General features: G+C 42.9%; 1 protein-coding gene across 1 annotated transcript in view; it reads left to right on the top strand.

The window, feature by feature from the left end:
* The window catches only part of DRD4 (dopamine receptor D4), a 54993-nt gene extending 31990 nt beyond the window's left edge, over positions 1-23003 (top strand). The window contains exons 2-4 of the mRNA XM_070735740.1: positions 7254-7366; positions 11550-12100; positions 22685-23003. Coding sequence (XP_070591841.1) covers positions 7254-7366; positions 11550-12100; positions 22685-22887 — 867 coding nt within the window. The 3' untranslated portion in view covers positions 22888-23003. The remainder of the gene's footprint in view (positions 1-7253; positions 7367-11549; positions 12101-22684) is intronic.
* The last annotated feature ends 230 nt before the right edge of the window (positions 23004-23233 follow it).

The following is a 23233-nucleotide window of genomic DNA, read 5'->3' as shown; positions in this document are numbered from 1 at the left end:
TTTAGAGCTACAACTCTGAATGCCTGATGGCAACCTGGCAACCCTCTGGATAGTGTCAGCCATTGAAGAGGATCTTCTCAAAGAAAAGGAGCAGAGCCACAACCTTTGAGAATCCAACTGGAATTGGAGCTAAAGAATATAGACACTCAAGTATGAACTTCATGGCACCGGACCAGATTACCTCAGGGACCGCCTTCTGCTGCACGAATCCCAGCGACCAGTTAGGTCCCACAGAGTGGGTCTTCTCCAGGTCCCGTCAATCAACCAATGTCGTTTGGCGAGACCCCGGGGAAGAGCCTTCTCTGTGGCGGCCCCGGCCCTCTGGGACCAACTCCCCCCACCCTCCTTGCCTTTCGTAAGCTGCTTAAAACCCACCTCTGCCGCCAGGCATGGGGGAACTGAGATACACTCTCCCCCTAGGCCTTTAAAATTTTATGCATGGTATGTCTGTATGTATGATTGGTTTTAATATAATGGGTTTTAACTGTTTTTTAGTATTGGATTATACTGTTTTGCTACTGTTGTTAGCCGCCCCGAGTCTGCAGAGAGGGGCGGCATACAAATCCAATAAATAATAATAATAATAATAATAATAATAATAATAATAATAATAACAACAACTTTGAATGTGCACGCTGATATTTGATAAAAGAAGTTCACACGAGACGTTTGGACAAGAGAACAGAAATGTTTGCTCTCTTTGGGTATACCAAGAACGATTTGCAAAGCGTGGTATTCTTCACAAGAAGAGACACCGAATGGACACTAAAGAGCAGGTTAATATATCTTATTACAAGACCTCCCAAACCTATGCTAGCTAATCTAGTGTGATGGGTTACAGCCTATCACAAAGTGACATACAATTCCTGCCTAAATATGGTCTACATCCAGCAGTGGGCTACGAGACGGAATGGTAAGTTGTGCTCGCGGCCCAGCTTGTAAGTTCTTGCGGGGCCATCGCGATTTTGCTGCTGCACCTGTGGAGATAGCAAAATCGCACATGGAGCCATAGGTAAAACATCGCCGAAACGCAGGCGCAATTTTGCTACCTCCACAAGTGCAGCAGCAAAATTGCGCTGGTCCCGCAAGAACTTACGACCGCAAGCACAATTTAGCGCTCCGGCTCGTAGCCCACTGCTGTCTACATTGTATTTCTCCTAAAGATGAATAGTACGTTATATGGTTTATCATATGCCCTAAACAGATATGAATTGGGTAACTGTCCCTTCCGCAAGAGCAGCAGACGCTTATCAGCAAACACGTTTCTCCGTACTGAAGGAGCGGGTCCAGCAGTCACATGGGGTTGCTCATGTCCAATCCGGTGGAACTGAGCCTAGTGTTAAAAAACCTTGCCGGATCCGCCCCTTCCCCAGAATTCGCTCAGTTCGCATATCCTGCGGTTGTATTGTGATAGCTCGTTCAACATTCTAACACCTTCCCTTCGATCTTTTCCTTCAAGAGTAGTAAGAATTGTTTTATCTTTATTATTTACTTGCACTAATAGCGCCAGCCGTTTGTGGCTCGGCTTTTTTCCTTGGAGAAGTTGCGGTTTCGTTTTCCCCCGGCGGTTTTGCCGGTTACGATTCCTGCTGCCGCTTGTGGATTCTTTTAATCCTTTGGCCTGGAGGTTTTGGTGCAAGTATTGATTTATTGATTCCTTATTGTATTACTATTAAAGGGCTTAAAATAATACCTCCTGCGGAGTGAGACGCTTTCTAGTCTCCTGGACTTAGTCGATCGCTTCCCCTTTAAGAATTCTATTACGGAGCGATTTTTTTCGGCGCGAAGGCCTTCGCGCCCTTTTTAAATTTAGGCCTCTCGTGTTGGCCTCCTGCCAGCCGCGTAGGCCTCAGTCCACCGCGTGGATCCCGGAGTGGGCTTTGGGACGCTCAGGCTTAATTCTCCACCGGCTAAGCCTCCAACCAGAGTGCCTTGGTTTACTTTAATTTAAAAGTTTAGGGAGGCTGGCCCCGCTGGATTTGGGGACACGAACTCTGGGTTTGCCCAGATTGACCTCAAGTCTCAGCAGCTCCGAGGCCTCGGAGCAGGATCCATTCCTCTTGGGAAGTCCTTGAAATTCTTCTCCCTAATTATTCAGTTATTGGCTCAGCCTTGTCTTCTGTTAATTGTCAGACTATGGCTACTTTTCCCAAGAGAGGCACAACTAAAGGTCCCAGAGAGGCCAGGCCTACAGGCGATGAGATTACTAGTATTCCCCAGGCCTCCTCCTCCTCTTCTCCAGGGGCCCGCCCCTCGACCAAGGTCACCAGGGCTGAGAAGAGAAGGGACCTAGCCCTACAAAGAATCCATGACAAATCAGCAAAACGTTTGAAAGTACAGGCCCAAGTACTCAGTAGTCAAGACCCCCCAGAGGCTTCTAGTCTGCCTCCTTCTGGGGTCCCTGTGTTATCTCTGGATGAGCCAAACCTAGACAGACCCCAGCCTAACCTATGGGGAATAGGTCCAGAGGAACCAGATATTATTGAAGATTCCCCCCAGCCAGGATCCTCCCAGGCCTTCAGGGATTCTTCTGCCATTCCTGCTGATATTTCTAGTTTACCTCCTGAATTCCAATCTATTTTTTCTGTGTTGTCCAAGGCCATTGATGCCAAACTCTCTACCATCAATGAGCTTTCCCTACCTCCTCCTCCTCCTCGTCCCTCCCGCCCCTTGGGTTCTTCCCCAGCGGTTAGAGCTCCTATTCAGGATGATTCAGATTCCTCTCAGGACGAATATGAGGATATGGAGGAGGATGAGGATCCCTTTCAAGGCCTCTCAGATGATGAGGAATCCCAAATAAAGGTTCCTTCTCCAATTACTATTTTTCCTTCTCAATTGTTCAAATCTCTCCTCCTCAAAGCTAGAATTTCTACGGGATTAGCGGCCCAGGAGAAACAGGCCTCCACATCCACTGATCCCCCGGAGGAAAATTTACCTTACTTCACAGAGGAACAGGAGGATAATGAGGTAATTCCTATGCCTAAATTGTTTAAAGATGCTTTACTTAAACAGTGGGATTTCCCAGCCTCTGGCCTTAATCCCTCTACCAAGGATAGAAAATTGTACAAACTTTCCTCTTCCTATGAGGAGCTCCTATCCTTTCCTAAACCGGATGAACCTGTCAAGATCCTTCACTCGGCGGCGGCTGTGCCAGGCGAAGCAGAGGAAGTCCTTCGCCCAGAGGACAAGCGGATTGAACAAATGCTCAAAAGAGGATTCACCGCAGATTCCTGGGCCATTAAAAGTTCTGCAGCGGCTTCCTTTTTCTCCAGAGCCATGCTTCTGTGGCTTCGCCAACTTCAACAGCATATTCCTCCCGATGACTTGAGAGGTCAACAAGACTTCAACAAGGTCTTTGCAGCTGCCCAGTACGTGGCCGATGCCACCTTGCAATCTACTAGATTTTCTGCTAAGTCTATTGCAGCTTCTACAACGGCAAGAAGACTCCTATGGATTCGCCCTTGGCAAGCGGGAGTACGCCAGAAGTGGCAGTTATCCCAGGGACCCTTAAAGCGCGACCTTCTTTTCGGTGATCTTCTGGATCCACTCCTCACGGAAACCACGGACAAGAAGAAAGTTTTGGGTCCAACCACCAAAAAGGCTACCAAAACGCAGTCCTTTCGTCGCCCAGGGCGCCAGCAAGACCAAGCGGCTTCCTATCAGAGATCTCCAGGTCAGTATTCCCCCCGCTTTCGTTCCCAAAGTAGGAACCCCAGGGGCAGAGGTTTTCGCTTCCAAAGGGGAGCGTCCTCTAACAGGGCTTCAAAGAAACCTAGATGGTAATTTTTCTTCTATTCCCATAGGGGGTCGCCTAGCCCATTTCGCCTCTAATTGGCGTCTCACTTCCAAGGACCCTTGGGTCATTGACACGGTTCAAACTGGCCTTCTTTTAGAGTTTATTTCTCCCCCCCCAAAACGTTTTATTTCTTGCCCTTTTCCCAGGTCCTCCTCAGATTGTAACCGTATGGAGGAGGCCATTTCTCACTTATTGTCCATCAGAGCCATTCAACCGGTTCCTGCCGGTCAGAAGGGCCTAGGTTTTTATTCCATTCTATTTATGGTTCCAAAGTCCTCCGGAGGTTGGAGAGCTATTTTGGATTTAAAGAAGCTGAACCTATTCATCAAATATAGAAAGTTTAAGATGCACTCCTTATCTTCTATTTTGGCCGCCATCCACACGGGAGATTTCATGGCCTCTTTAGACCTTACTGAGGCCTACCTTCACATTCCTATAGCCAAATGCCACAGAAAATTTTTACGTTTTTCCTTTCAAGGCAGGCATTTCCAGTATAGGGCGATGCCATTTGGCCTTTCCTCGGCCCCTCGGGTCTTTACAAAGCTCTTGGGATCCCTGGCGGCCTATATCCGGGCGTCTCCCATCCACATTTTATGTTATCTTGATGATATTTTGATTCATGGGAACTCCCTAGAGAAAGTGAAAACAGACCTTTCTATCACCATGTCAGTCCTTCAGGACCATGGATTTTCCATCAACTTTGATAAAAGTCATCTCCAACCTTCCACATCCATTTTACACCTGGGATCCATTATTAATTCAGAATCCTCCCAGGTTTTTCTCTCTCCCGAGAGAAAATTCAGTATAGGGGAGTTAATTTCTGGCATTTTATCTAAACCTTCAGTATCCATAGTAACCTTGTCTTCCCTTTTGGGGAAGATGGTGTCATGCATAGGCATCATTCCCTGGGCTCGCCTTCATGCTAGGGAACTTCAGTGGCTCCTATTACCCTTTCAGAGATCGGGGCACAGCAACTCAAATCGTCGCATTGTCATCCCACCAATGGTTCGCAGATCCTTCAAGTGGTGGAAGTCTCCGGCCATGGACAAAGGATCCCCGTTCAGGTGCCCGGATCAATTTGTCATCACCACAGATGCCAGTCTATCGGGATGGGGAGCCCACGCCCAGGGGATGATAGCCCAGGGCACGTGGTCCCCGGAGGAAGCTTCCAAGCCAATCAATTGGCTAGAGTTAAGAGCCGTTTCTCTGGCTCTGAAGCAATTTTCTCCTCGCATTCCCAACCGGCACGTTCTCATTCTCACCGACAACATTGCCACGAAAAGCCATATCTGCAGACAGGGGGGCACGAGATCCAAGGCTCTCATGAGGGAGGCCCTCAAGTTAGGCCTTTGGGCGGAAAAACATCTTCGGTCGCTCCTAGCCGACCACATCTCGGGGAGCCTCAACGTCCAGGCGGATTGGCTATCTCGAGCAACGTTAGACCCAGGAGAGTGGAACCTCCATCAAGACCTGTTCCATCAAATCAGCCTCAGATTCGGTCTACCAATCCTGGATCTCTTCGCGACCAACGCGAACGCCCAACTCCCTCGCTTCTTTTCCAGATTTCCATCCCCGGGAGCGGAAGCAATCAATGCCCTCCGGAGCCCCTGGCCTCCAGGCCTACTTTACGCATTCCCTCCAATTCCAATTCTCCCGGACGTGATTCACAAGGTCCTCACCGAGAGGGCCCGGGTAATCTTAATCGCCCCTCATTGGCCCCGCCGGCCCTGGTTCGCGGATCTCCAACAGTTGTCCGTCCAGGACCCTTGGCGACTCCCCGTTTCGGCGGATATGCTGCGGCAGGGGGCCTCATTCCATCCAGACCCGGAGTGGTTCCACCTCACCGCCTGGCTGTTATCAGGAGAGACTTAGAACTGCGTGGTCACGACCCCGATACAGTGGAGGTCATTTTGAAGGCCAGGAGGGCCTCGACCAATCGAATCTACGACCACACGTGGTCCAAGTTTCACCAGTGGTGTCTACAGGAAGGCCTCTCTCCCCTGTGCATTCCCATACACAGAATCATTTCCTTCCTTATGCAAGGTTTCCATAAAGGACTTTCCACCAGCACCCTCCGGCGTCATCTGGCAGCCATTTCATCTGTCCTAGGGGGCCCCCGCAGACAGCCTCTCCGATCCTTCCCAGCAGTTCAGGAATTCCTCAAGGGCATAGCCAACCTCAGACCTTCCAAGGTCCACAGGTATCCATCCTGGGATTTGCCACGGGTTCTCCATTCCCTCACGCAGGCACCATACGAACCCTTAAAATCGGCGTCCCTCAGGTACCTATCCTTTAAAGTAGCATTCCTGGTGGCTATTACCTCTGCCCGACGCATTTCGGAGCTGGCTGCCCTCTCAATCAGGCAGGACCTTTGTCAATTCCATCAAGACAAGGTAGTCTTGCGACTGGACCCCACCTTCTTACCCAAGGTCAGTTCCATGTTCCACAGAACTCAGGATATTGTTCTACCTTCTTTCTCCCTCCAACGAGACCATCCTTTGGCAATTAGATGGCACACCCTGGATCTCATTAGAGCGCTGAGAATCTATATCCAACGCACAGGACCCTTTCGGAGGTCAGAAGCACTTTTTATAGCCTATCACCCCAGAGTCATGGGTGCCAAAGTGTCTTCAACAGTAATAGGCCGTTGGATCAGAGGGACTATATCTAAGGCCTATGAGGCGGCCTCCCTCTCAGTTCCAAGGAACATCACAGCGCATTCCACCAGGAGCGCAGCCACCTCGGCCGCTTGGGCGACTCAAGCCCCGTTGGAGGAGGTCTGCAAAGCAGCCACTTGGGCCTCGCCAAACTCCTTCATCAGGCACTACAAGATTGATTCTTACGCTTCAGCGGACGCTGCCTTCGGCAGAAGGGTACTCCAATCCGTTATCTCACACGATAGCAATCTAATCCCACCCTAGGGACCATCTATTGGGTATGTCCCATGTGACTGCTGGACCCGCTCCTTCAGTACGGAGAATAGGCGTTGATTGCTTACCTGAACGCCTCTTCTCGTACGGTGAGCGGGTACAGCAGTCACTTCCCGCCCTTGTATGTGTCTTCTTTACCTTCCTATAACCTTTCTTCCTTTAACTATAAGAGTTGAACACTACAGAGCTTCACAGCTGAGCCTAGTCTATGGATTCGCGAATTCTGGGGAAGGGGCGGATCCGGCAAGCTTTTTTAACACTAGGCTCAGTTCCACCGGATTGGACATGAGCAACCCCATGTGACTGCTGTACCCGCTCACCGTACGAGAAGAGGCGTTCAGGTAAGCAATCAACGCCTAATCTCCTTAAAAAAGAATTTAAACAACAGACACAAAACTTAAACAGGAAACATTTATCTTGTTAAAACAGAATTTAAACAACAGACATTGATCTTCGCAAAATAAAACATAAACTATTTTATACACAATGTATTTTTCCTTCAAATGCATTCACTGATTTTTCTTCAGTTCCAGGGAGGCGTTTGGTCTTTGGGCCCAGTCCTATGCGATGCCTTGATGACCATGGATGTTATGCTATGCACTGCCTCCATTTTCAATCTCTGTGCTATCAGCGTGGATCGGTAAGAAACTCTGCTCATTACATGCCTACGTACATACGTACATACATACATACATACATACATACATACATACATACATACATACATACATACATCAGAGAGGGGCGGCATACAAATCCAATTAATAAATAATAAAATAAATATTTATTTAATCGGCTTTTTAGCTGCCTTAGCTACTGAAGCAACCCTAGGAAAAAAAATAGAGGAAATGTAGGTTTAATGCTGCTGTCCATAAAGATTGCAAGCTTCTCATTTGTATCTCATTCAGCATCTATAGTCGGTGTGGATAGATCCACTCTGAAAATTTACTATGTATTTGTTTTGAACATTCTGGCTTAAGACTGTACAAAAGTTGATTTCTCTAATCAACATACATATTTTTTACCAATTTTCTTTACTAGTTATATATCTGAACATCCATTTCTCTAGCAGATGTATGTGGGATAGTGTAAATTGAATTGTAAAATTCAAACTTTGCAGATTGAAGAATGTCTTTGTTCTAGTAACTCATTTTTGTCGATAATATATAATTTAGGTCTATTGACTGAAAGTGTAGAGAGAACAATGCTCTCCCCTAAAACACCCACTACTTTATAAAGGCAAGCTTTCTGGCAGTCCATAAAGCAATATTCTATTCAGGAAAGGCGAATTCAGACATGATCAACATCCTAACAGAAGAAGCTGAAGAATTAATTCTTCCAATAATTGCATTTGGGATTTTCTTATTGGAAAGTACTCAGGGCCTACCTAATAAAGGCAAGAAGGATACTGAGAATTAATTTAATGTAATTTATTTGATTTATAAGCCGCCCATCTCCAAATGGACTCTAGAAAACATTAGTGGTTTATTGTCTATAGCGTTGCTTATGACTATTTTGTTTTATTCTATTAGTCGCTAGGCTCTCCATCCACTTTTTCCCATTGTCCAGCTAATCGGGCAAAGCTGCTTCCAATCCAAGAAAATCTGAACATCACTTCTAATGTTTTCCTATTGTCAACATTGAGCAAAAGAAGGGGGAAAGTGGGTTTTTTTCTTTTTCTTTGAACTATGGATGGTAGCTGAAAGAACAGAACATAAACTTACCCATACCAACCAAAGACCATTGTAATCATTACAGTCAACGTTGGTTGTTTTCAAATAATTTTTGAATTAAAATGAATTAAAACTAAGAAAGCTGCAATGATGATTCTTTTTCTGTGGCTACCGACCAAGGAACTGCGATTTGTATTGACATTTTAAATGGTGACGATATCCCGTTCAAATGGGAATTTCACATTGCCTTCCCCATGCATCTGCCTATCGGTTAGACCTGTGCTTGGAGCTAGAGCATGTCATGTGTAGGGTTTGCTTTGCCCAAGGCAAAAGAGAAGTCTAGGATTAATGGCCTTTGTGTTTTCAAACCTGTAGGGGGGACTATTTTTTGTCTCCAAATGCTTGGTATAACACTTATTAATTCACTAAAGCATTCATACTGCACAGTCTCTCTTGAGAGATATTGACAGATATTGACAAAATTGAACAGGTCCAAAGATGGGCTACAAGAATGGTGGAAGGTCTTAAGCATAAAACGTATCAGGAAAGACTTCATGAACTCAATCTGTATAGTCTGGAGGACAGAAGGGAAAGGGGGGGACGTGATCGAAACATTTAAATATGTTAAAGGGTTAAATAAGGTTCAGGAGGGAACTGTTTTTAATAGGAAAGTGAACACAAGAACAAGGGGACACAATCTGAAGTTAGTTGGGGGAAAGATCAAAAGCAACGTGAGAAAATATTATTTTACTGAAAGAGTAGTAGATCCATGGAACAAACTTCCAGCAGACATGGTTGGTAAATCCACAGTAACTGAATTTAAACATGCCTGGGATAAACATATATCCATTGTAAGATAAAATACAGGAAATAGTATAAGGGCAGACTAGATGGACCATGAGGTCTTTTTCTGTCATCAGTCTTCTATGTTTCTATGAGAGTGATTTTAACCTGCAGACCTGAAATATCTGGCTTAATTTTTGGATTTTGCTGTTCCTTCCACTTCCTTTACTTTTTGTAACCACTTCTCTGATGAAGCCTTCTGAGGAACACAAAAACTCATGCCCATTTCAATGATCTCAGAAAGGAGGACAGAACTGAGCCTAGTTAGTATTTGAATGAGAGAACTCCAGGAAATCTCGGTAGACTACAAATTAAAAGTCACCCTGTAGACCTGGGAAGATGGAACCATGCTTTGGAAGAAATAAGGGCAGGGGAAACATTTCTATTTTGTTGCCAAGAAAGCCACATAGAGATATATTTCTTGATATTATCAAGAGTTGAGCTGGACTTAAAGAAAACTTTACTTTGGGTTATCCGAGTTTCAAAAATCCAGATAATCTCTCGACCAGGGGTGTCAAACTGGCGGCCTGCAGGCTGGATGTGTCATGCACAGGCCATGCCCACCCCAGCTCTGTGAAGGGAAAAAATATTGCAATACATCATATGATAGCAAACTGTGCTCTAGATCAAGGGTCTCCAACCTTAGCAACTTTAAGACCTGTGGACTTCAATTCCCAGAGTTCCTCAGCCAGCTTTCCTGGAACTCTGGGAATTGAAGTCCACAAGTCTTAAAGTTGCTAAGGTTGGAGACTCCTGCTATAGATGAAATGAAAGTGTTTTCATCTTGCTGACACCTAATTATCATTTAGGTCTTTGCATAGAGATATGAATTCCTTCCCATTTGTGATTCATATACTCATTTGTAGTACAGGAATAAAAATACTTGGGTCCATGACAATCAATTCAATCAAAACCTCTTCTGAATTTATTCCTCTCCATGCTAAAAATGTCCTGCTCTGGGTAAAAACTTGTGCATTGCTCCTGCACTTTATACCACCATCTGCTCCATTGTCCCCAAATTTCACATCTTGAATGTTAACTGTGAAAGAGGGCTGATGACACGCACAAATGCTTTTAAATCATTTTGCATATATAATATTCACTCTGCATTAAGAAAAAAGAAGAATAAAAATAGGAGCACTGCCTGGGACTAGCAGAAAGTTTACTGTGCATTTGAAAGAAATGACTTTACCCTGATATTGGGGACTATAACTATTATTTACAGCTTCACCCGGCTACACATCAAGGCCCTTCAGCTGATAGCAATGCTTGCTGCATTTGATTTGAAAAATAAACCAAAATGCAAGGTTACTGACTCTGAATAGAAATTGAAATACAAAGCAGGAAAATAAGATAGACATATTTAATGGACAGAAAGGGTTTTCCTGCTCAAACTTTAGGGATTACCATATATTTACTTATTTCTTTTTTTAAAAAAATATTTTTTATTAAATTGCAAAGACAGACAAAACATACATTACATGTAACATTTAGTGGAGCAACAATCACTCCTCTCAAAGTAGAAGTCATCTTATTATACTTATTATATTTACTTATTTCTAATCAAGTTTTCATCTTATTTGGTCAAATTTTCTTTTTTATTAGCTCAGAATTTATAAGTATTATACCATGTCAAAGCGATTCAGCTCATGCAGCTTTAATCTGTAAAAGTATTCAATAGTTAAGCCCTTTTTTCCCTTTCTTCCAAGAAAAATGACATAAATCCTGCTTTATTTTTTCTAATTCTGCTTTGTAAAGAATGGGTGGCCATACAGGAATATTTTGATTGTCAGAACCCATCACTTAATATTGACATTCCCTGCTGACTTTTAGAGATGCAAATGTATATGCTAAATAAATAAGGTTGAGACCTATTAAATTAGAAACCCGTTTTCTTCTGGAGAAGCCCAGTTTTTAGAATGTGTTTGTCAGTGTAGTTGCAACTGTCCTTTACCCACATTATGGATTGATTGAAGGAGAGAAGCAGCATCATGGAGCCATTATGAGGGGAATAAATGTTCCATAGAGCAGGCAAGCGTAATTGGTAATTGGCAAGGGTAATTGGATGAACAAAGAACTTGCACAGGAAAATGTTGATATATCAGAATGGAGAAATAGGAGTAAAGGAACCTGTTGTGTTTGCATTGTGAATGGGACGTATGAGAGGCAAAATCAGAATTTCAATCCAGTAACACCTAAAACATCTTACATTGCATTCTGATCTTAGAGTTTCTTCTGTTTTACCATCATGAAGTTAACTGGTTCCACAAGGAACCCCATAGTTACACCCTGTTTTTTGTCCTCCAGGTTCATTGCTGTCTCTGTCCCACTGAACTACAACCGAAGACAGATTGACCTGCGTCAACTGATCCTCCTCTCCACCACTTGGATCTTCGCTTTGGCTGTGGCATCCCCAATTATCTTTGGCCTCAACAATGTTCCAAACCGGGACCCGTCTTTCTGTCGTCTGGAGGATCATAATTATATTGTATATTCCTCCGTCTGTTCCTTCTTCATTCCTTGCCCTATCATGCTGGTCCTCTACTGCGGCATATTCCAAGGACTTAGGCGCTGGGAAGAGGCTCGGAAAGCCAAGCTGAAGAGTAGCATTTATCTGAGCAGTAGGCAGGTATACGATTCGCCACCTGTCGTTGAGAAGAACCAGGAGGACATCAAGGCAGAGGAACTCAACCCCCATGCCTCCAATTGCACTTTATCCGGGGATTACAAGAGCAATGGCATTCAAACTATGTCCTATCCACACATCAAATATGCACCAAATGGAGAACTCAGCAGGAAGCCAGCCAAAATTAATAGCAGGGAAAGGAAGGCCATGAAGGTGCTTCCAGTTGTGGTTGGTGAGTATAAAACATTGAATGGTTTTCAAGGTTGTAAACCATCAGACAGTTCAATTTCAGGTCCAGACAGCTGTAAAACCAGGATATTTCTTTTAAAGGATACAGTGATGCATAGAGAGACAGAATTTGGCATTCTGATAGGTGCAGCATGACACAGAAACTGGCTTTTTGTTGTTGTTGTTCCTTGTTTTGTCTCAATTGCACTTTAGTGGCTGACTAGAGAGATAATTCCAAAAGGACCAAAGTAAGTGTTGCACATCTGATCATCCTCGGAAGACTTGAGTCCTCTGAAACTCCCCTCGTAGTATACGTGTGTGTTTGTACAGTATAGACAAGCACACATTCCTCACCCCTGTGCAGTTGGGCTGCTGAGTGCCAGCTTCCCTGCTAAAAGACCCTGTGCCTTTCACAGACATGCGGCAGGCAGAATCTAAACAATTAAATCCTGTTCCACTCCCACATTCCCACACTAAGACTTTCATTGTATATTTGCTACAGCTTCATAATGATTTGGAGGGATTGAAGAGTAAAAAGATTCTCTGCGTTTAATAGGGAAAAGTCCAACAAAATGGTGGTTTTTAGGAGACCTTTAGAATGAGGCGGAAATGTTCTTCAAAATGGCAGTAGGAAGAATTGTTCAGCAGCTTGGTAGGGTGAGTCTATTGACTACAATATTTATTTTATTTTAGTTAGTTAGTTAGTTAGTTAGTTAGTTAGTTAGTTAGTTAGTTAGTTAGTCAGTCCAATACACAATGAGAGTTTTAGTGGGTATATATATATATATATATATATATATATATATATATATATATATATATGTCACATGTTTAAGCTGAATTTGAAAATTAAGGGAGACTAGGATAGATCTATTTCGGCCTTATTTTGGCCTCATCAGCTAGCCATACCCACTGGGACTTGAACCTGCAACCTTTGCCTTGTAAGGCAGAGAATTATATATATATACACATGGTAAAATACATGATGAAGGTTATAGACGAGATACTCATAGTAAAATATATCTATGAAAGAATAGAAAAGAAGATACAGTATAGGGATAGAACATATCAATGAAAGAATAGAAGAAGAGATAGAGGAATAGAAGAAAGGTATAGGAGATATAGGAGAGCAATAGGACAGGGGACGGAAGGCACTCTAGTGCACTTGTACTCGCTCCTTACTGCCCTCTTAGGAATCTGGATAGGTAGCCTCATCCTACCAGGCTGTCAAATAATTCCTGAAACAATTATAGTATCAGGGATTGAATCAGGGTGGGTTCTAACTTACCCTGCTGCCAATTCGCTTCCTGCCATGCTGCGTGGGCACGCCTTGTGGGGAATGGCAAAATAATTTTAAAAGCCAAAAACAAGATGGCGACCACATGTACAGTGCCAGAAACTCAGCTTCTGCACATGCGTAGAAGAAAACTCAGAACTCCCCCCCTCCCCAAAAAAGTCTAAAAAAATAACAAATCCCCCAGCAAAAAAATGCTGAAACAAGACAGCAACCACATACAGAGCACTGGAAACTCAGCTTTTGTGCATGTGCAGAAGAAAAAAAACTGGAAAAAAATCCCCCTCCCAAAAGAAATCCCCCCATTTAAAAAAAAAAAAGATGGCGGCACCCACAGACTGGCAACAACTGAATCGGATCTGTGAGGTAATCCTACTGGTTCAGGCAAAGAATTTGCTAAGAATGGACGAGGGGAAAACAATATGAATTTTAGATCCTTCTCTCTCTTTTTTAAAATGAAAGAAGAGAACAATGAGTCATATTAATTTTCGCATTTATGTAGCTGACTTTATGCTGTAATACAGAGGTGTCAAACTGGATTTCTTTGAGGGCAGATCAGCATTGTAATTCTCCATGGGCTGGCCTGGGTGGGGGGAGGAGATGGGATGGACACCTCCTGCAGCACTTTATTGGCCAAAATGGGGCACGGGGGGCTGTGCATGTTTCCCCAGTGACACATTTTCAGCCTCCAGCAGCACTCTGCCAACCAAACACACCACATGGAGGCCTCCCGAGGGCTCCATTGTTTACTTTATTTGTTTGTTTAATACACAATACATATTGAAGAGAATAGACATGTAGTAATATATATACAGTATAAAGAAAAGGATAGAAGAAAAGATATAAAAATAGAGGAGAAGATATATGAAAAGGAAGAAAAGATATATGAGATAAAGGAGAGACAATTGGACAGGGGATGAAAGGCACACTGGTGCACTTATGTACGCCCCTTACTGACCTCTTAGGAACCTGGAGAGGTCAGTCGTGGATAGTCTAAGGGGAAAATGTTGGGGGTTAGGGGGTTGACACTACTGAGTCCGCTAATGAGTTCCACGCTTCGACAACTCGATTGCTAAAGTCATATTTTTTACAGTCAAGTTTGAACCGGTTAATATTAAGTTTGAATCTGTTGCGTGCTCTTGTGTCGTTGCGGTTGAAGCTGAAGTAGTCATTGACAGGCAGGACATTGCGGCATATGATCTTGTGGGCAATACTTAGATCGTGTTTTAGGCGTTGTAGTTGTAAGCTTTCTAGACCCAGTATTGTTAGTCTATTTTCGTAGGGTATTCTGTTTCAAGTGGAGGAGTGAAGGGCTCTTCTGGTGAAGTATCTTTGGACATTTTCAAGGGTGTTGATGTCCGAGATGCGGTATGGATTCCAGACAGATGAGCTGTATTCAAGGATGGGTCTGGCAAAAGTTTTGTAGGCTCTGGTGAGTAGTGTGAGATTGCCAGAGCAGAAGCTGCGTAGGATCAGGTTAACAACTCTAGAAGCCTTTTTGGTGATATTGTTGCAGTGGGCTTTGGCACTAAGTCCTAAGTTGAGGATTGCCTGTCTCTTGGACAACCAACAGAGAGTGAATAACCAGTTTCCAGGGGGGGGGGGGGGGTTCTACTGCCATCTAGTAGTAGTCTGGATTTATGCAGCCAAGATTTCATCAGCCACATTCAGTTCAACGAAAGGGCAGAGCTATGAGTGGAAAGGGGCATCTGCTGCATGTGAAAATGCCATTTTAATTTTGTGACTTTGGCAATGGAGCTTCTTACAAGAATTTGCTTTCCTCAGTCGGAAAGCGTGCTAGGTTTTGCAGACCTGGAGATGTGATGCTGGAGGAGGAAGGACCTATATGAGAAGCGTTAGGAGAAGGAGACGCTTTGGTTCTTTTCTTCAGTGTTTTGCACTCGGGTCCATGAATAGAGCTTCCTTTGTAGTGGCTCGCTCACTGCACAATCTTTCCATTGCAACAAAAGCCTGGGTGAGCTCTTTGTGGTTGTGGATCGGAGTACATCCAGCCTGTCTTTGCATCTTAATGAAAATTAGATGATGTATTAACCACTTTACAGCCGAATATTAGCAACATTAAAGGTCTCCAGCTCCTTACAACCACTTCCACGCTGGAGCCTTCCTTTGGAAGAATTCCATTTGAAGAATGCTCGGCTGTCTTCCCTGGATATACTGTTTAGGGCTTGCAGAAATCCAGACGCAAAAGATATTTAGAGTACACATGGGTGAATGTAAGTGTTGAAGATAGAGAAGTGGAGCATGCATTATAATGCAGAAACTATGACGTAGGTTGTATGAAAGAGTGGTGTGTGTGTGTGTGTGTGTGTGTGTGTGTGTGTGTGTGAGAGAGAGAGAGAGAGAGAGAGAGAGAGATGTCAATATGACTTAGCCCCCCAGTAGCCTATGTACCTATGCATACTCAGATTGCCAGTGTATATACATATGTTGCATTTTTGGTAATTCTGCAAAGAAGCAACCCTGGGATCACAGGAAAAGATGTTTTTCATTTAAACAAAAACCAATAAGAAGTGCAACAAGTGATTTATTTATTTATTTTGTCCAATACACAATGAGAGTTTTAGTGGGTATATATATATATACATATACAGAAACTATTACCTCATATGTTCAAAATTCATCCCACTTTATACAAATAATTAAAAAACAAAACCTACAACCCGATGACCTACTTGTAAGTTTCGATGTCGTGTCCCTGTTCACACAAATACCTATTACAGAAGCCTTGACAGCTATCCAAGACAAACACAAACCCCCCAAATATATCCTAGACCTTACCAACCACTGCCTGACCAATACATACTTCATCTATAATGAACAAAGATATAAACAAATAGAGGGAGCCCCCATGGGATCACCTCTATCACCTGTCATAGCCAACCTCTATATGGAATATTTCGAAAATAATGCTTTAGAGCAAGCCAAATACAAACCCAAACTTTGGCTGAGATATGTTGATGATACCTTTGTAATTTGGCCACATGGTAAAGAAAAACTAGACAATTTCCTCACTCATCTCAACAGCCTACACCCCAAAATACAGTTTACTATGGAAACAGAAATCAATGATCAACTTCCCTTTCTAGATGTACTGGTCTATAAAAAACCCAATGGCAGCCTAGGACATACTATCTACCAAAAGAAAACCCATACCAACCGTTATCTAAATGCACACTCACACCACCACCCCGCACAAATCACCTCAGTGGCCAAAACTCTCATCACCAGAACCAAACGCTTAGCTGACCATGAGCACTTAAAAACTGAATTGAACAAACTCAAAGATGTACTAATTTCTAATGGATTCAAAGAGAAAACAATAACAAACCTAATCAATAAAGAGACACCCCCCAAAAAACAAGATCAAGAACAGGACAATGGCACCACCATCCTTCCTTACATCAAAGGCACCACGGATAAAATTAGTAAAATTCTACAAAAACATAACATCAAAACCTCATTTTGCACTAACCAAAAAATATCTAATATCCTAAGGAGCCCCAAAGATAAAATCCAATTAGAATACCAAGGTATCTATGAAATCCCTTGCAAAACATGTGCAGCCACATACATTGGACAAACTAACCGAAGAGTGAGCCAGCGCATGGCAGAACATATGAATGCAGTCAAGAAACAGGAGAAGACCTCCTCCCTTGTCCAGCACATTAAAAGAACAGGGCACGAAATTGACTTTGAAAAAACTAAATTACTCCACAAAACAGAGAATTTATATAAAAGAATCTCTCTAGAAGCTATTGAAATTGAAAAAAGATCTTTTTGTTTAAATAAACGGGATGATACCTCACGTCTGCCAGAGATTTGGAAACCAGCCTTAAACAAAATAAAAACTTCATTATAATCAATATGTCAATCCTTTAATTATTATGATTTTAGAATTTTATATTTGGAAATCAGACTTAAACAAAACACTTCATAATCTTCATACCATTCCTTCTATAACCATGATTACACCAACCAATCAGATCACGGAAGCATAGTCACCCAATCTATTTGCTACATTCAAAGCAAATCTCCACCCCCACACTACATGCTAAGAAGGAATGTCAGTTGCCAATATTCATTTGCAAAAACACAGAGATTGGAACTCCAGCCTGATGATGGTAAATGTGATTTTACCGAAACGTCGCATAGACATGCAAAACATTACACAGGGCAAAACCCGAACTCAGAACAATCTACATATATATATATATATATACACATAGTAAAATACATGATGAAGGTTATAGAGGAGATACTCATAGTAAAATATATCTATGAAAGAATAGAAGATATAGTAATAGAACATATCAATGAAAGAATAGAAGAAGAGATATAGGAATAGAAGAAAGGAATAGGAGATATAGGAGAGCAATAGGACAGAGGACGGAAGTCACTCTAGTGCACTTGTACTCGCCCCTTACTGACCTCTTAGGAATCTGGATAGCTTGCATATCCATGCAAGCTTTTCCCCCTTGGCTCAATATTAATGCAAGATATTATGATTTCAGATTTGTACTTTCCACATTGAGATCTGGGTCTACAGCTTCCCTGAATCGGCAACACAATAATTCCCCACCCATCCAGCTACAGAGACAGATTAAAAAGAGAAATACCATGAAAGCTAACATTCGATTTAAGGCCAAATCCTCCATACATACACACACTCATTTATTTCTTTTTAAAAAAGGTTTTCACTGATTTTTTTTTTTAATCCTCCCCAAACTACCCAAGGATGGCTGGGTCATTTATCCAGCAAGAAAAGAGGACCCACATCTAATTAAACAAGGTAACTGAAGAATGAAACAAATGAGTTTTAAGAAGTGCTCTGCTGAGCTCTGTATAAATTGAAGGATGTGCTTGCTATTGCAGATTTCAAAATGATTTGTGCTATTTCCTACAAAGTGCTGCCAACGCAAGGGCCCCCAGCTGCTTTGCAATGTCCCTCCAGGGAAGAAAGTCGATTTTCCAACAGGGCTGCTGGGCTCTTCCTTTCTTACCCTCTTGTCATGCCCTGTAGCAACTACAGGAAGACAACGAGGTAGCACTTCTTGAACGCTCAAGAACTGAGATTTCCCTGAGATCTCTCACAGACTAAGGACTTCCGCTGGGAATTGCATGCATAAGAGGAAAGTTATCTGCTGATTTTGGGGTATCCCTGGAGGCTTTAGCAAGACAGTACTTTGCTTTAGCGATAAAATGCTTCCCTTCCACCAAAACTGCCCAGTGAAGACGGAACATGCTCCGAAAGTGAAGCAAAGATGGAACAACAGATGATAAAGAGCAAGCAAGAGTTATTGAGAGTGGAAGGGTGATGCCTAAAATTGACACATAATGATTCTTGTAAACTGAGTTTGTTTATTTATTTATTTATTTATTTATTTTGTCCAATACACAATGAAGGTTATAGAGGATATGTTCGTAGCAAAATATATCAAAGAAAGAATAGAAGATAAGGTATAAAATACAATATATCAATGAAAGAATAAAATAAAAGATATAGGAATAGAAGAAAAGATATAGGAGATATAGGAAAGACAATAGGACAGGGGACGGAAGGCACGCTAGTGCACTTATGCACGCCCCTTACTGAACTCTTAGTAATCTGTAGAGGTCAATCGTGGATAGTCTCAGGGTAAAATGTTCAGGGTAAAATGTTGGGGGTTGTTTTCAGGCCTATAGACAGAATCTTGCCAGATTGAGAGCTCTACTACCTGCACCTACAATACAGTCTGTAAATTATTAGGGAGGAGATGTCTTGACCCTCTTTCTCTCACATACAACATCCAGACCCAAGTTGCCTCTTACTCCAGCAAAATGCACTTCCTCTCCCCTGGGAATCCACCTCCTTATTACATGTCATTACAGGAAGAGGCTCATAGATACCAGAGAGCCATAAATACATTTTCTACCCAGTCCCTTGCCAGCCTGCCTAACTCGCTTTAGCCAGTCATCCGTCAGAGAAGAGGTAACTTTATTCCCACCTCTGCTTCTCATTGGCTTTTATTTAATGATAATTGTATTTAACTTGGCTCATGTGGTAGAATATGACAACCTTTCTGGTTTTAACCCATGAAGTCCACTTCAAGATCAGAAAAATATAGTGAAACTAAGAGTACTCTCTTGGTATTTTATTTATTTTTATTTATTTATTTATTTGTCAAACAAGTATAGTATTATAGTACATATTAATATAACATAACATACGTTGAACGTAGTAATAGAAAGGATAATAAGACAGTAGGACAGGGGACATTAGGCATATAAGTGCACTTATGTACGCCCCTTACAGACCTCTTAGAAAAGGGGAGAGGTCAATTGTAGATAATGTAAGGTTGAAGATTTTGAGGTTGGGGGAAGCAACAACAGAGTCAGGTAATGAGTTCCAAGCGTTGACCACTCTATTGCTGAAATCGTATTTTCTGCAGTTTTAAGAAGTGCTCTGCTGAGCTCTGTATAAATTGAGGGATGTGCTTGCTACTGCAGATTTCAAAATGATTTGTGCTATTTCCTACAAAGTGCTGCAGAGTCAGGTAATGAGTTCCAAGCGTTGACCACTCTTGCTGAAATCGTATTTTCTGCAGTCAAATTTGGAGCGATTTACATTCAGTTTGTATCTATTACGTACTCTTGTGTTGTTGTTGTTAAAGGAGAAGTAATCACTGACAGGGAGTACATTATGATATATGATTTTATGAACAACAGTTAAATCAGTTCGGAGACCACGTACAGTGGTACCTCATGATACAAACCCCTCGCCATATGAACAACCCGAGATACGAACCCGGGGTTCGGAAATTTTTTGCCTCTCCTTACGAACTTTTTCCGTCTTACGAACTCCCCCCCCCCCGCCGCCCGGCTGTCGCTTTTTGAAACAGCCGGGGGGCTTCTCGGCGTCCTCCTGAACCCGAACGCCAAACCCGAACTTCCGGGTTTGGCGTTCGGGAGGCCGCCGAGAAGCCCCCTGGCTGTTCCAAAAGACGACAGCCGGGCGGCGGGGCTTCTCGGCGGCGGTAGGTTCGTAAGATGGAAAAAGTTCAGGTTTGGGAGCCCGCCGAGAACTTCGGCAAAGGTTCGGCATTCGGGAGGCCGCCGAGAAGCCCCCCTGCTGTTTCAAAAGACGACAGCAAAAGTTCGGGTTCGGGTGGCCGCTGAGAAGCCCCGCCGCTGATCGGCTGTCACCTTTTGAAACAGCCGGGGGGCTTCTCAGCGTCCTCCTGAACCCGAACGCCAAACCCGAACTTCCGGGTTTGGGAGAACGCTGAGAAGCGCCCGGCTGTTTCAAAAGGTGACAGCCGATCGGCGGCTTGTTTTTGCGGGGGTTTTTGCGTTGCACACATTAATTCATTTTACATTGTTTCCTATGGGAAACAATGTTTCGTCTTACGAACTTTTCGCCTTACGAACCTCCCCTGGGAACCAATTAGGTTCGTAAGATGAGGTATTACTCTAGTTGTAAATTGTCTAGATTTAGTATTTGAAGTCTGGAGGAGTAGGGTAATTTGTTACGTGAAGAGGAGTGAAGGACTTTTCTTGTGTAGTATTTCTTGACTCCTTCAATTGTATTAATATCTGATGTGCAGTGTGGATTCCACACAGGTGAACTATATTCTAGAATAGGTCTGAATGTACATTCTGCATTTTGGGGTCCCAGAAATAGTTTCTAGTAGCCCAATTTGGCAAAATGTTTTTGCATTGCAGAAAAAATAACCTAACCAACCCCCTTGTGTGCCTACTTTCAGCTTTTGCAGAATTTTTCTATTATTCCAGCGAGGTAAAATGCAAATGCTATTGGAGCCTGCACAGACAGCGCTTACGCACTGTTCTGTCTGGGTTTTCCCAGACCTCCACACCCACTGAAAAAACAGCCAGACACTCTGGTAAAATCCAAAAGTAATTTATAGCAGGAAAAAATAAGCACAAAGGAAAACCTGTCTTCACAGCAGACAGGTTACAATACTTTACAACAGGGTTCTGATGTCCAGTCAATTCCAAAAGCTTCTTGCTGGCACCCCCCCCCCCCAAGGTTTCAAGAGTCCAAGGCACAAACCAGGATTGTAGCCACCAAAGTTCACAGACAGGTCTCACGAATCTCCAAGATAAAACTCCACAAGCCAGGAAGGGTGGGGCCGCCTTTTATCCTTTCCCAAGCACCACACCCAAACCCAGCTGTGACCTCTAATGCTGGAAATATCTGGCCAATTGCGTTCTTCTCTCGTTAGCTCTCCTCTGTCGCATATCTATGAAGTCACTAGCATCTTCCCCCAGGGAATCCAGGCTGCTTGCTGGGGAGAGCTCCCCCTGGTGGAACTCTGGCTGTCCTTCATCTTCAGCCTGGGATTCAGCTTCTTCATCAGTCTGCCCCTCCTGGTCCTCAGCCTCTGAGCTGAACACCGACAGCAAATCAGCCATTCCCGGAGGGGTCCCAGGCTGAACCACAACACGCACTAGCTGCGCTCTGTCTTCCTGACCCCAGGATCCCTAAGGTCTTAGTGCATCAGTTAATATGTTAATGGATATGCAAGTATCCATTTTTAATAAATTAATAAATAAAAAAATATGCATTCCAAGGGTCCTTGAGCTTCTATACACAATGACACTTTTAGTGGGTATATATATATCTATATACACATAGTAAAATACATGATGAAGGTTATAGAGAGATACTCATAGTAAAATATATCTAAGAAATAATAGAAAAGAAGATATAGTAATAGAACATATCAATGAAAGAATAGAAGAAGAGATATAGGAATAGAAGAAAGGTATAGGAGATATAGGAGAGCAATAGGACAGGGGACAGAAGGCACTCTAGTGTACTTGTACTCGCCCCTTAGTGACCTCTTAGGAATCTGGATAGGTCAACCGTAAATAAACTAAGGGTAAAGTGTTGGGGGTTTGGGGATGTCACTATGGAGTCCGGTAATGTGTTCCACGCTTCGACAACTCGGTTACTGAAGTCATATTTTTTACAGTCAAGTTTGGAGCAGTTAATATTAAGTTTAAATCTGTTGTGTCCTCTTGTGTTGTTGTGGTTGAAGCTGAAGTAATCGCCGACAGGCAGGATGTTGCAGCATATGATCTTGTGGGCAATACTTAGATCATGTTTAAGGCGTCTTAGTTCTAAACTTTTTAGGCCCAGGATTGTTTCCTTCCTCATTTTTCAAAAAAAATGTATATGCCTCTGTTCAAAATTAACATGTTTGCTTTTGACAAAATAAGACATATGCAGAGAAGAACTGGCTCATTTTTTCCCCTCTCTCTTTTTCAAAGGTGCTTTCCTTTTCTGTTGGACTCCTTTCTTTGTGGTGCACATAACCAGAGCTCTCTGTGAGTCATGTATCAGGTCTGGCCAAGTAATCAGCATTGTCACATGGCTGGGTTACGTCAACAGTGCCCTCAACCCTATCATCTACACAATCTTCAACACTGAATTTAGGAATTACTTCCGCAAAGTTTTGCACATCTTCTGCTAGCCCTGATGGATTCTTTGTCTAGAACTGAACCCAGAAGAAAGGAGGGTATATTGCACAGGGCAAAGAGCCACACCAATTATTGTCTTTGTATAGTTTAATAAAGCTTTATTTCTTATTACATAGTTGTGTGCTTCAACTTTGTTTCACTTGAGAAGGATACTGCTTTCTGGACAGCAGTTCCTTCATATTTGGTGAGAATGCAAAAATGCAATGAAACCGATGTTTGTTTGTAAGACTTCGGCATAATCTTCTAAGTTTGACTGAGAAAAATACTCCGTTTGGGATTTGCCATCTGTCCTCCATTCAAGCAGAACATTTATTCAGAAAAGCATTTGTGGTCCCACAA

Source organism: Erythrolamprus reginae, chromosome 1 (genome assembly GCF_031021105.1).
Source record: "Erythrolamprus reginae isolate rEryReg1 chromosome 1, rEryReg1.hap1, whole genome shotgun sequence".
In the NCBI taxonomy this organism is placed as follows: domain Eukaryota; kingdom Metazoa; phylum Chordata; class Lepidosauria; order Squamata; family Dipsadidae; genus Erythrolamprus; species Erythrolamprus reginae.
The sequence above is the reverse complement of the archived record's forward strand: the minus strand, read 5'-3'. Positions and strand labels throughout refer to the sequence as shown.